We start from the raw sequence: 13239 nt of genomic DNA on the forward strand, positions 1-13239 counted from the left end.
CTGGGCACGGAAGGACAACAGTAGTGTCCCCCTCCTCCTTTGGGGAACATGCCCACCAAACTGGGAGAAGAGGTCCTGGAGGCCCTGCTCATCCATGTCCACATGCAGGTTCTTCACATAGATGTTGGTGAAGCCCAGGGCCCGAGCTCCCAGCTCTGCCTCCCGCTTCTGCCGAGACTTGAAGTGGCCTACGTAGCTGTGGACATATCAACAGAGTAAAAGCCCAGGTTCATCCTCCCTCTATCCCAGCCTGGGCTCACCTGGCAACCCTGGGTCACTTGGACTGATTGTTATGCTTTAATTTCCTGTCCATTGTTGGGAACCCTGGCAGCCTCATATTCCATGGACTGAATGTGCCCTGAGCCCAGCAGTGTTCAATAGGCAAGAAGCTATGTTCCAGAGCTCCACCTTGCATGACTTTACGAGAACGTTAATCTAGTGACAAATGCACACAGAAGACAGGGTAGCTGAGAGCACAGGAAGAAGAGAGAAGAGCAAGCCTTTGCAATTGGGCACCAGCCTGGATCCTCACTGCAGTTGCCTAGCTGTGTGATCCTAAGCAAGTCACTGGACCTCTTTGAGCCCCAGAGTTCATTTCTGTAGATCTGGGGTCCCAGTCACACCATGGGGGCTTTAATTATTCATTTAATAATCATTAGATTATTCTGGAGTTTCTCTGGGGAGGATGCTGTGTACTGATTATTCATTTAATAATAACCAGAGAAGCAAGGGTAATCTAATCAGACAGACATGGTCAGTGCCCGGGTCACTGGAGGTGGGGGAAGATAGACTGATATCACTTAAATACAACATTCATTTTAAATCTGGAGTTTCCCCCATGAGAGGAGGCTTCACCCTCTCTAATGAGGGGATGGGAGGTGGGGTAGGGGGTGCAGGAGGAGGGGAGGGAGAGGGAACTAGGACTAGTATATAAAATGTAAAAAAAAAAAAGGTTTAATAATTTATTTTTAAGTTTCTGAAAAAAAAAATCTGGAGTTTCTGGGCTAGGGCTATAGCTTGGTGGTGGAGGTGGAGCATATGCCTAGCATGTGTGAGCCCCTAGTTTAATTCCAAGCACAGCCAAAAAGGAGAGGAAAGACCTAGAAATGTTTAAGTGCACATAAACACATCTAAGAATCATATTTTCACAGACAGAGAGAATATGAGGATCTTGTTATGCCTTCCAGAAGTCCCTGAAACTCCTGAACTCAAGTAATCCTCCTGCCTCAGCCTGCCCAGAAGCCAGGACTACAGGCACACACTACCACACTTGGCTGAAAAGAATCCTCCGTTAGCAAATGCCAGGCATAAGAAAGGCGGGTGGTATGCGGAGCACATGTGTCATAAGTAAGTTGGAGCAAACACCAGGAGCTGAACACCAAGCATCAGAGAAGGGGTTTCTGTAATATCTGGGAATCCAGGGAATCTCACAACAAAAGAGTAAGATGAGTACACAGCACCCATCCCAGAGAAAGCCCAGATCAAATAACCCAGCGCCTCTGGCAACTCGAAAGTTGCCTCTCTAGACAGGACTAGTCGCTCACACAAGTAATTTTAGTACTTGGGAGGTGGAGGCAGGAGGCCGCGGAGTCCGAGATCATCTCCAGTTACATAGCATGAGACCCCTGTGTCAAAAAGAAAAACCAAAAAAGTTGTCTTCCCTCCACAGCATTGAACGTGATGGCTGCGCCACCAGATGGGCAGATTCCAAACGTGCAAAGGAGCATCCCGAGGCAGGTTCTCTCCAGATCTGTGGCACAGATTTCCCATCTGTAAAGTGGGATGCTACCAAATTTGGACAGGCCTGCTACTTGCCTTCCCATCTGCCCCCAGATCCCATGGGACAGCACACAAGACAGAGGAAAGAAACACCAGGCCGAGACTGAAAAATGGATGGAATCACCAAGCCCATCGATGATTTGGCCATCTGCTCTTCCCTCTAGAATTCTCATCCTTGGTTAGAATAGTCCTTTGATGCCTACCAACTCCAATTTTACACAAGGGAAGAGTCTCTGAGAGGTCGAGCCACTCACCCGAGGTTACGCTCCAAGGAAAAGCTCTGCCCAGCACCTCGTGCCCATTAGACAGTCGCAGAAGCAACACTCCCGATTCCACAGCCTCTACCCTCCCGCCAAGGCCGGGAACTCACACTTTTCGGTCATTCAGCAGCATCCCGTTCATGGTGTTGATGGCCTTCTGGGCAGCCTCATGGGTCTCAAAATGCACAAAGCCGAAGCCCCGCGATCCATGTTCGTTGTATACTACCTGGGTCACAGGGAGGAAGGACAGAGAGACCACCCGACAGGGACTTCAGGGAGAAAAGGACAACAGAGGGTAATGACCAGTACAAGGATGTTCGTCGGTGAGTGTAAAAGACACCTGCGTAGGTGGAGCTCGCTAACAGGCACCAGACCTTGGGTTTCATCTGGGGGGGGGGGCAGAGTGAGACTTTATCTCATAACAGCCCGGGTTTAGATTTGAAGAATGGAGTTTAGAGAGACCAATTCATTTGCTCGAGGTGACAGCATAAGGAGGAGTGGATTTAGGATTTCAACCCCACAGCTGCCCCCATCCCGATTGCAAGCTGGAGATGCTGTGAACACCACAGCAGAGGCTAGTGATAGAAGCTGTGTATATTTGTCCTGGTATACTGCACAGGAGATTGAAGAGAAGGCAGTAGGTTATGAGGCTGGCACTTATTTGAAAGAGATAACTAAGGGGCAGGCAGAAACTAAGCCTATTTGGGATCTACAAATAGAAAGTTTTGAAACACACACACACACACACACACACACACAAGCACACAACCTCTTTTAGTTGGCTTTTGTTTGTTTGGGGGCTTTTTGAGATAGGATCTTACCTTCTAGCCCAGGCTGGCTTCAAACCTGAAATCCTCCTGCCTCAATTTTACAACTGCTAGATTGCAAGTGTGTGCAACTGTGCCTACCTCACAAAACTATGGACAGTGATTATTCCTGGGACCAGAGCTGGAAAGGGCAGAGTCTCATTTTTAGTTTCTTTTCTTCTATGTTGCTTTTTTTTTTTCTTCCTGGGAGGGGATTTTTGAGAGGGGTTCTATGTAGCCCTCCTGGCTGTCCTGGAACTAGCTTTGTAAACCAGTCTGGCCTCAAACTCACAGAGATCCACCTGTCTCTGTCTCCCAAGTGCTGGGATTAAAGGCATGCACTACCATGCCTGGCCCTATATTGTTTGAATTTTTACCAATTCCTATATTATTTCAACAACAACCTCACCTCAGTATTGTAACAGAACATTCCACACCTGTTCTGCAATGCATATGTATTCATATACAATCCATATACCTGGAGTTCAGATGGTTCTCATCTCTTGGTGAACTTGAATTAAAGCCTTAGACTCCATTTTTAAGGTCACCATGATCCCAGTTTCATGGAACCATCACCTGGTTCAGCTCAGTGGCACTGTCCACCCCTCCACCCTCATGCCGATTTTGGAATGCTCTTCCTAAAACTCAATTGTGACTAGGTCCCTTTAACTTCCAAAGGCTTCAGCCACACAGAGAAGTCTGCCAGCTTGACAGGTTGGGGCTCCTGTGATGGGTCCTGCACAATAAATCCTGCAAGGAGTTGGGGAGATGGTTCTGTGTCTATGAACACTACTGCCCTTGCAGAAGACCAGGGTTTAATTCCATATTGGAGAGCTCACAACTGCAAGCATCTCTAGTTCCAGGGGATGTAACACCCCCTTCTGGCCTTCAGGGCTACTGCCTGCACACAGCGCTCATAGAGACAAGCAGGCACAGGCACATACATAAGATAAATACAATCCGCAGTCTCATACCCATCACACACTCCTCTACCTCTCTACCCCCAAGCAGGGCCTTTTCACTTTTAGTTCAAGGTCAGCCCTTTCAGATTCAGCCATGTTGGCTCTCCCCCACCCACTCTGGATCCATCACCAGCTGGAGACATATACTTATCTTGTTATATGTCCCAGGAGAACCTTTCCAGGCAATTATTAACTTCTGAGATCCAGTGGGAAATTTAGGATAAATGAATGGTCCAAGGTCAACCATTCAGCAGCAATTTCATAATTGTTGCATGTTCATTTAGACATTTTATGTCCCAGGTACCTTTTCATAGACTTCTCCCCACAACCCTATGAAGGAGTACTACCACGTTCCCTTTTCAAGGATGCCAAAGTAGGTGCAGGGTACCCAATCAGGAAATGACAGTCTTTGAACTCAGGACATCTGGTCTCGAGAGTCCTCCTTCTGACCCAATGTATTATATTGTCTTGTTGCTATGCAGCTGGTTGTTGCTATGCAGCTGGCTTTGCACTGAAGTGGCCTGACTCAGGTCATGTGCTCTTCCCACGGTACCACAGCAATCTTCCCTGATTGGCCCAATGGCTCCCTCCTTTCTGGGTCCCTGACTCCATGAGAACCTTAGTCTTCCCTCTGAGATCAATTTCCAGTCATTCCTACCAATTCCAGCCAAGATCCCTGGAGTGGAGGTAGGGACCTCATTGTAGAGACCTTATTCCTAACCAAGCCCCCAACAGGGCTTCCCAAGGCCTACAAGGACTTGTGTGGGTCACACAAAGCTTGCTATCCAGTCTTTAGTAGCCCAGAAGACTCAAGGCCTGAAGAAGGGGGAAAGAGGTACCTCCCCCTGTGCAATCTGCTTCAGTTAATCGGGTAAATTTGAACCCACTAGTTCAAACGGGCTCGAAAGCCAGGCACAATGGTGCACAGGAGCCAGTGAGACAGAACTGCTTTGAGTTTGAGAGTGGCTGCACTATAAAGCCATACTAACTCAAGGTCAGCCAGGACTATGTAAGACCTTGTTTCAAACAACAAAAAGTTTAAAAACATCAGGTGGTGGTGGCACGTTAATCCCAACACTCAGACAGAGGCAGGTGGATCTCTGGGTTTGAGGCCAGCCTGGTCTACAGAGTGAGTTCCAGGACAGCCAGGGCCACACGGAAAAACCCTGTCTCAAAACAAAACAAAAAACCTGAAAATAAGCAGGTGATGGTGGTGCAGGTCTTTAATCCCAGCATCCAGGAGGCAAAGGCAGGAGGATCTGCAAAGCTACACAGAGAAATCTTGTCTCAAAAAAACCATTAAAGCAAACAAGCAAAAAAAAAAAAAAAAAAAAAAAAAAAAAAAAACCCAAAGTTTTTTTTTGTTTGTTTCTTTTCTTTTCTTTTCTTTTCTTTTTCTTTTTTTTTCCAAGACAGGGTTTCAGGGTTTCTTTGTATTGCTTTGGAGCCTGCCCTGGAACTCACAGAGATCTGCCTGCCTCTGCCTCCCAAGCACTGGGATTAAAAGCATGCACCCTAAACCCAAAACTTTTAATGTTAACCCCATCCATGTATTGCACTGAACTGCAGACAAGCAATCTTACTGCTCCAAACTTCTGAAGCCTCAAGCAAAACTTGGGAATCCTCCTGGGGTCACCTTAAGGGGGGGTAAAAGAGGAATCCAGAGTGGCTACAGAGGCAGACGGTCAAGTATATAGAAAGACAATCTGCTGACAGTGTATGCATGCGTACAGACCCCACAGTTAAGCTTCTTCCTCCCTCTGGTGGTCAAATAGAGGATTTGCTCTGTCTCTCAGCATAGAACACACCTCAGGTGTCAGTCTATAGGCTCCGACTCACAGGGAAAGTGGGAGGGCCCAAGTGAGAGCTTAAGGACTGCAGGGGCTCAGAGCAGTGTTCAGCAAAGGCTCAAACCCAGAGATCATGCATGGTTCCTCTGCCTTTGTCCCTCTAAAGACCTCTGGGGACACAACTGGCCATCCTTAGTGACATACAGGACACAACACCCAGGCTTTAGCCCTCTACTCAGTGCGCACTGGCCTGCTATAAAGACTCTAGTCTGAGAAGCCTCACACATAAGGTCGGAGAACTAATCAGAGGGAAAATTCAGTGTCCCCATGGATGCAGAAAACTGAACACAAGGAAAGATTCGGAGACAGGCGGAGCAGTGACTAGAACTAATAACAACGCTCAAATGGACTTTATGTTCTAATATAAGACATTTCTTAAAAACGAGATGTGGTGGGGGGCTGGGCATAACACTCAGTGATAGAGTGGGTTCCATTGCTAGTGGCAAGACGTGTCTGCCTATTGCTACAATGTCCCCAGTTAATAACTTTAATCAGGCACTTAATTCTGTTTTGTGGTTGCTGTTACCCATCCCCTGGCTTGAACATGAGTTGGTGTGTGACTGGCTTTGGTCTATAGAGAATAGGAGGAGTAAAGGGTCCCAATTCTGAGTTGAAGTTAAAGGTATCCTGATGAATTTCTACTTCCAGTCTTCTGAGACCTGGCACAGCTGTGAAAAATACCTGGGCTGGCCTGCAGCAGCATGGAAGACCACACAGGAAATCCCAGATGTTTCAACTGACAGCGCCCAACCCTACATGGCCTCCTAAGAGTTCCCACCAGGCTCAGGTAGCCTGGGAGGGAACCCAGCCAAGGCCAGAAATGTTCTCCAACTGAGCTCAACCCAAATCACCAAGTCAGAATTATGAACTAAATAAAACAGTGGTGTTGACAGTCATGAGCTAGGGTGATTATCCCATGAGCTGGCTATTGGGTGTAGGGGTGACCTCTAATGATTCTAAGAAGACAAAACCTGCTGTACCCAAAGTCTGTGAAGTGGGGTGCTGGTTGGTATCCCTCTACCACAGAGGTATCTGAAGCCAACTGACTCTCCTAGAGGGGCACACCCACCTTAGAAGAGAGGATGCTCCCAAAGGTGGAGAAGGTGTCATAGAGGGCCTTGTTGTCAATGGAATTCTCCAAGTTTTTGATAAAGATGTTGCCCATACCAGACTTTCGAAGCCCTGGGTCTCGGTGGGACCACATGATACGGATGGGCTGGCCTTTGATCATCTCAAAGTTCATTGTGTCAAGTGCCCGTTCCGCTGGGGGAGGAGGCAAGGAGAGAAAGGGTCGAGTTAGGTGGCGTTTGTGACCCCACTTGGATGGAGGAAAGAAAACTCATAACCTGAGTCTTACTTGAGATATGAGTCTGGAGATTGAGGTGGACTAAAGCTGAGGGAATTAGGGTACATAGTACTCCCCGGGCATTCTAGCAAGATCAACTCTCATCAAGTAGCATGGAGACTGGAGCTTGGAAAGGCAGACCCAGGCTATTCTAGCTTTGAGTGGACATTGCGTGGATGAGCATGTAAAAGAGCGGAAGCAAACCCCCCTCACCAGTCCCTCATCCCCACCTGTGAAGTAAGGAGATGATGGTGGTACCTTTCTTCCATGCCTAGCTGAGGTAATGGTACCAACTGCTGGGTGGTCAGGCAGGTTGGGAAGCAAAGCATGCAAGGAATGGTGCTTGCGTTTTGTACTCCTCGGGGAACGGGTGTTTGGTAAATGGGGGTGAGGCAAGCCACCTCTGCCCACCATCCATCTACTTTGACAGCCTATTCCTTGCAGATAATGTGCTGCCTGCTTCAGAGGCCCTGCTAGCTTCAGAGGCACAGAAGAGGCAGAAGGAACACAGTAGAGTGAGCACAGAAGTCTGTACTTTTCATCCAGGGCCAACACATCCGGTCAGGAACAAAACCCTACAGTTCAGATTTCCCATCTGTCCCAGAGGGTCAGGTCCTGTTTCACTCATGAGCCTTGCAGAGAGGCAAGAGGAGGCAGAAGTGGAGGATAGCACAAGGAGAGAACATCCTGGACTCGGACTCTGGGACCCTCTCAACCCACCCAGGAGGCCTGAACTACGGGGTCTTTCTTCATTCTGAGACAGGGTCTCAGAGGCTCAGGCTGGCCTCAACTTCATTTTCCTGTGTTTGGGGAGGCCAATTCTCGGTTACTTTTCTGGGGTAGTTCACAGACTCACTTAAAGAGTACATCCAGTGTCCCAAATGGTCCTTCACACTCTGGTTCTCTACCCTTTATGCTACTGAGGAACAGGCCTTGGTCCCATCAAGGTTGGTCCTACCTAGTGACAGCTCCAGCAAAACCCATGGCTCTGGTCAGGCGGTGGTGGCCCACGCCTTTAATCCCAGCCCTCGGGAGGCAGAGGCAGGCAGGTCTCTGTGAGTTCGAGGCCAGCCTCTGTGAGTTCGAGGCCAGCCAGGTCTACAGAATGAGTGCCAGGATAGTCTCCAAAGCTACACAGAGAAAGCCAGTATCAAAAACAAAACAAAACAAAAACAATTAAAAAAAATCCCCAAAAAACAAACCAAAAAAAAAAAAAAAAAAAAAAACAAAACAAAATCAAAACAAAACACCATGGCTTGGGCTGCAGAAATGGCTCAGCGGTTAAGAGCACTGGCTACTCTTCCAGAGGTCCTGAGTTCAATTCCTGGCAACCACATGGTGGCTCACAATCATCTGAAATGGGATCTGGTGCCCTCTTCTGGCCTGCAGGCATACAGGTAGGTAGAATACTGTATATATACAATAAAATTAATAAAGCTTAAAAAAAAAAAAACAAAATCAAAAAACCATGACTCTTAACCCTTGTTTTCCATTCTCAGCAGAAGTCCAGACAGGCTCAGCTGACAATTACAAAGCAATCCTTTCACCCTGGCAGTGACAAAGCCAAGAGGAGGCAGCTTCCTGGGAATCAGGAAGGCGAGGCACCTGGTGCAGACCCCATGTCAGGCTACTCTGCAGGGCAGAGACCCGAGGCTTCCGCACTCGGCACCTGCAAGGCTTTGGGCAGCCTCCCTCCTTCCAGGTGCTCTCAATTTCTCATATAGCCACTCTTGCATGGAGGCAGAACTCGTTTTCCTTCCCCTCAGGCAACCGAGCTCAGAGCGGTTGAGCCATTTGCTCAGTGTGTCACACAGATCCTGGGTTCTCCATCCAGGGCTGCTCAACACCAAAGCCATCCAGCAGCAACACCCAGCACATGCAGCAGTAATTGCCAATTCTCTGGATGCCTGCCTTCCAACTCCCAGTCTCTGGGCCTCAGTTTCCCTCACTGTGATACAGAAGATGGAAACACAGGCTGCCCTATCTTCCTCAGCCAGGATCTGTAATGCTAAATATATCCACAATTAGGTACGAGTCTACCTAAAAAAAAAAAAAAAAAAAAAAAAAAAAAGGAACTATTACTTAGCTAAGAGAAGTTCGTTTGAAATAAATCCTTCCAGATCAGGATGGTAGTTATTAAAAGCGCATGGTTTTTAAAAGCAAGGTTTTACTCTTCTCTGGGGCTCACCGTCAGCAGGCTGCTGGAAGTTGATGTAGGCATAGCCCAGCGAGCGCCGGGTGGCCACGTCCCGACACACCCGGATGGACAGAATATTGCCGATGGGGGAGAACATCTCATAGAGCATAGCTTCGGTCACATCAGGGTGCAGATCGCCCACATAGAGTGAGGAGAGTGCGCAGGCCTGGCCACCGGGGTCCATGGTGTTCGGGGCACCCAGAAACGGATCATCAAAGAGCCCCAACACTGGGCCTGGCAATCGTGATGGTGGCTGCAGCCGGACTCCGCCAGTTGTCCTGCCTACCTTCGTCAGCCCTTTGCCTTTACCAGGCCCGCAAGCCAATCCCAGCACCCAGCCCCACCCACCTGGGAGTCCTCAGGCTGGGAAGGGCACAGGTGGCCGGCATCTCCCACCTTGCCTAGAGGGAATACCACAGGTCAGCAAGGCCTGGGGAGGGCTGTGAAGACTGAGTCATGGGTGGAGTTGTTTAGAAGAGGCAGAGTGCAGGTCTGAACTTCAGATTATTCTTTGTCTCTCGGTATAAAATGGGGACGACTGCATCTTGGGAACCATTAAAGGAGTTGGCTTTTTGTGGTTTTAATACACATCAGAAAATTCTCTCTCTTCCTCTCTTGCTTGCTCTCCCTCTCCCACCCACCCTTCCTCCTTCCCCCTCTCTCTCTCCCTTGCTTGCTTTCTCTCTTTGGTTTCTCTGTGTAGCCCTGGCTGTCCTGGAACTTACTCTGTAGACCAGGCTGGCCTCAAACTCAGAGATCTGCTCGTCTCTGCTTCCTGATTGCTGGGGTTAAAAGCATGCACCACCACCGCCTGGCTAAACCAGAGAATTCTTACGGAAATACTGTTTCAAGGTTTTGTAAAGAGTCTGAGGCTGGGGAGATGGCTCAGTGGGTAAATTGCTTCTATACAAGCTTGAGGACGGGGGGGGGGGGAGGGCAGACCCCCAATGCCCATGTAAATACTAAGTATAATGGCGATAGGCACCTGTGACCCCAGCCCGGAGGAGATGGGAATAGGTGGATCCCTGGGTTTGCGGGCCAGCTGGTCTAGCCAAAACAGCCAGATTCAGGCTCAGTATAAGACTGTTTCTAAAACAGGTGGTGAGCTATAGACACCTGGCCTGTACACCTGCACATGCAGTCATGTGCACAAACAGGTGCACACAAACAACTTTACCTTGCCTGCAGAAAAGCCTTCTCTCAGAACATCCCAGTCCAGTCTCTCTTGCACCGAGGGTACAAACCAAACAACTTTGTGTCAAGAGACTGAAGGTTGCATGTGACAATTTGAGGCCTGTGGGCTGTTACATAGGAAACCACAAAGGGCTCTGTTTCTGTAATGTATATTAAGTGTTCATATTTTACATATTGATTTTACTTAAACATGTACAATTATATATTTACTATATATATATATATATATGTTTAATTCAACTGTACTATGTATTTCTAAATCTGCTCTTTTCTGTGGCTGTCCAGCTCCCCATCCCAATGGACCATCTACAGTCAAGCCTCTGAAGGTAGCTGAAGGATGAGTTTCATCCACATTGCTGAATTCAGGCCCCTGGCTACTCCTCCCTCCCCTCTCCCTAGCCACCATTGCTGGCTGGTGACTTTAGTTGGGTCATCCTCTTGCCTGTACTGGGAATCTATGCATATAGGTGGCATCCCTTTCAGTACCTTTTTGAGTTTGTTGGTTCAGTTACTGGGGAAGACTCACAGCGTGGATGGCATTGGTGAGGCAGACACCACATGGTGTTGTAAATGTGTATCCTGTCTTTGCAGTGCTGGATGCTGGGTACTTCTCACAAGAGATTAGGCCAGGAGGCTTTCAACTCTATCCTTACTGGGTAAGTTGCTTTTACTGTTACTGACGTGGAATGAGCAGCAGATTCCCACTATCGCAATGCTTTGTCTGTGGTTGGCAATAGTTGCTCCTTTCCATGATTAGGGCCAGGAGCCTACTGGGACAGTTTGCTCAGGTTGGCCCCACAGAGCTCCCAGCTACAGCTGTAACTTGCTCAGAAGCCTCAGGTATTTTTGTAAAAATTCCACATGGACTCTCCCTGCTCCACCCCCCAACCCTGTTTTTTTCTTTAAAAATCAAGTTCTAAAGATAAGGTGGGGTTTAAATATCAGTTGTAGAGGACCCATGTTCAGTACCCTGCACTCACATGGTAGCTCAAGACCATCTGTACCTGCAATGTCAGGGCCACTGATGCCTTTTTCTGGCCTCCAGCGCCACTGCATGCTCATGATGTACATGTATGAATGTCAGCAAAGAAGACATACACTTGAAATAAAAACAAGCCAAGTCTTCTGTTTGGTTTCTCTGTGTAACAAACTCCCAGAGATCCTGAGATCGATGGTGTGAGGCGCCACCACCACCTGGCTGCAAGTCTTTTTTTTTTTTTTTTTTTTTAATCTAAAATCCAAACAATCTTTTTAAAAAATAATTTATTTAATTTGGTTTTATGTGCATTGGCGTGAGGATGTCAGATCCCAGTGAACTGGAACTACTGCTGTGTGGGTGTTGGGAATTGAACTTGGGTCCTCTGGAAAAGCAGCCAGTGCTCTTAACTGCTGAGCCATCTCTCCAGCCCCAATAAAAAAAAGTCTTAATGAATTAAAATAAAAATTCACTGGTACTCAAGGAGATCCCCAAACACCCCCATCTGTTTACATCTGTAGGCACAGGCTATTAGAGTTTTTAAAAACTAATTTTTTTTTAGTTTTAAGCTTATTTTTAAAATTATTTGTATGTGTATTTGTGTATAGATATTTATATGTGAGTGCATACAACTATGGGAGTCAGAGCTGTTGATCCTCTGTGCTGCTGGAGTTACAGGTTGTAAACCACTAAATGTGGGTTCTGGGGACCAAACATGCCCTTTGCTAGAGCGGTATGTACTCTTAACCACTGAGCCATCTCTCCAGCTTTTATTTTTACTTATTCATTCAGGATTTCATACAAGTATCCAATGTATTTTAATCATATCCACCTTCACTCCCCTCTCCAGCTTCCCCCAAACCCCACCTCCAAGTTCCCCCTTTTAATAACCCACTGAGTTCAATAGTGCCACCCATATATCTATGGGTGTGTATCCATCTACTAGAGCATGGTCAACTTTCCAGGGACCACACTCCTAAAGAAAACTAACACTCCTCTCCTAGCAGCCAGTGGCTGTCAATAACTCTTCAGCTATCAGTGCAGGGTCTTAGCCCAACCAAAGAAGGATGAGCTGGGTCAGAGGAAAGGTAATTGTGCCACTAGTTTGTTCCCCAGCCTCCTGGGATCCTGGAGTCAATAAGACACAGCAGGGAGTCTAGTCAAGCAGGAACTCATTTATTGCCCTATAGCATCTTTTAAAGCAAAAAAAAAAAAAAAAAAAAAAAAACCCACAGGGCGGGAAAACAGCCAGCCAATGGTTTTAAAGGTCAGCCTATCATGTGCCTAGGCACCCTATGCTTTACCTAGTGATCATGAGCTGTTCATGCAGTGACCTCATCTGGTTTGATCTTGGCAACCTTTTTTGTAAACATCTCAGGACTCGCCCTCTGACTTCCCCTCGATGCCATCCAGCATTTGTGCTAGGTGGTCGACTAGCTTGCTCCTGGCATGTCTGTGTAGGCATAAACACAGCTACTGTGAGTTCACAAATACAACAGTCATGTCCACAACACACTGCAGAATTTGATCAGTAACCTTGTCCGAAGGCCATACTTGTCTTACCCAACTGTAAAATTCCTAAAAGTTTCTCAGCTGGCTTTCACACTGTGTGGATTAACTTCCCACTCTTTCCTTTAGGTTCCGTTTGCATGTCTTCACAGTGTTTTTAAATCTGTGAAACACTGAGGCTAGCATCATACCATCTATATAATGAAACCATCTTGCAGAGGAAGACATGTCATAGAGCAGGGTCCTAGGGTACTATTATGTGACCAAACCCTGCGCTTGCATCCTGATGACTGTAAAGTCCAAACATGAATTCCTTTTCTGCCCGTAGCAGGGAAAGGGGGCTATTTCTAAAGCAATGCCC

General features: G+C 47.5%; 1 protein-coding gene across 1 annotated transcript in view; it reads right to left on the bottom strand.

The window, feature by feature from the left end:
- The window catches only part of Pabpc1l (poly(A) binding protein cytoplasmic 1 like), a 28341-nt gene extending 18949 nt beyond the window's left edge, over positions 1-9392 (bottom strand). Inside the window, exons 1-4 of the mRNA XM_051186764.1 lie at positions 9191-9392; positions 6727-6920; positions 2150-2265; positions 57-196 (exon numbers count right to left, since the gene is read on the bottom strand). Of these exons, the coding sequence (XP_051042721.1) occupies positions 57-196; positions 2150-2265; positions 6727-6920; positions 9191-9383 (643 nt within the window). The 5' untranslated portion in view covers positions 9384-9392. The remainder of the gene's footprint in view (positions 1-56; positions 197-2149; positions 2266-6726; positions 6921-9190) is intronic.
- Positions 9393-13239: the final 3847 nt, after the last annotated feature.

The sequence above is a fragment of the Phodopus roborovskii genome, unplaced genomic scaffold, assembly GCF_943737965.1.
Source record: "Phodopus roborovskii unplaced genomic scaffold, PHOROB, whole genome shotgun sequence".
Classification (NCBI taxonomy): domain Eukaryota; kingdom Metazoa; phylum Chordata; class Mammalia; order Rodentia; family Cricetidae; genus Phodopus; species Phodopus roborovskii.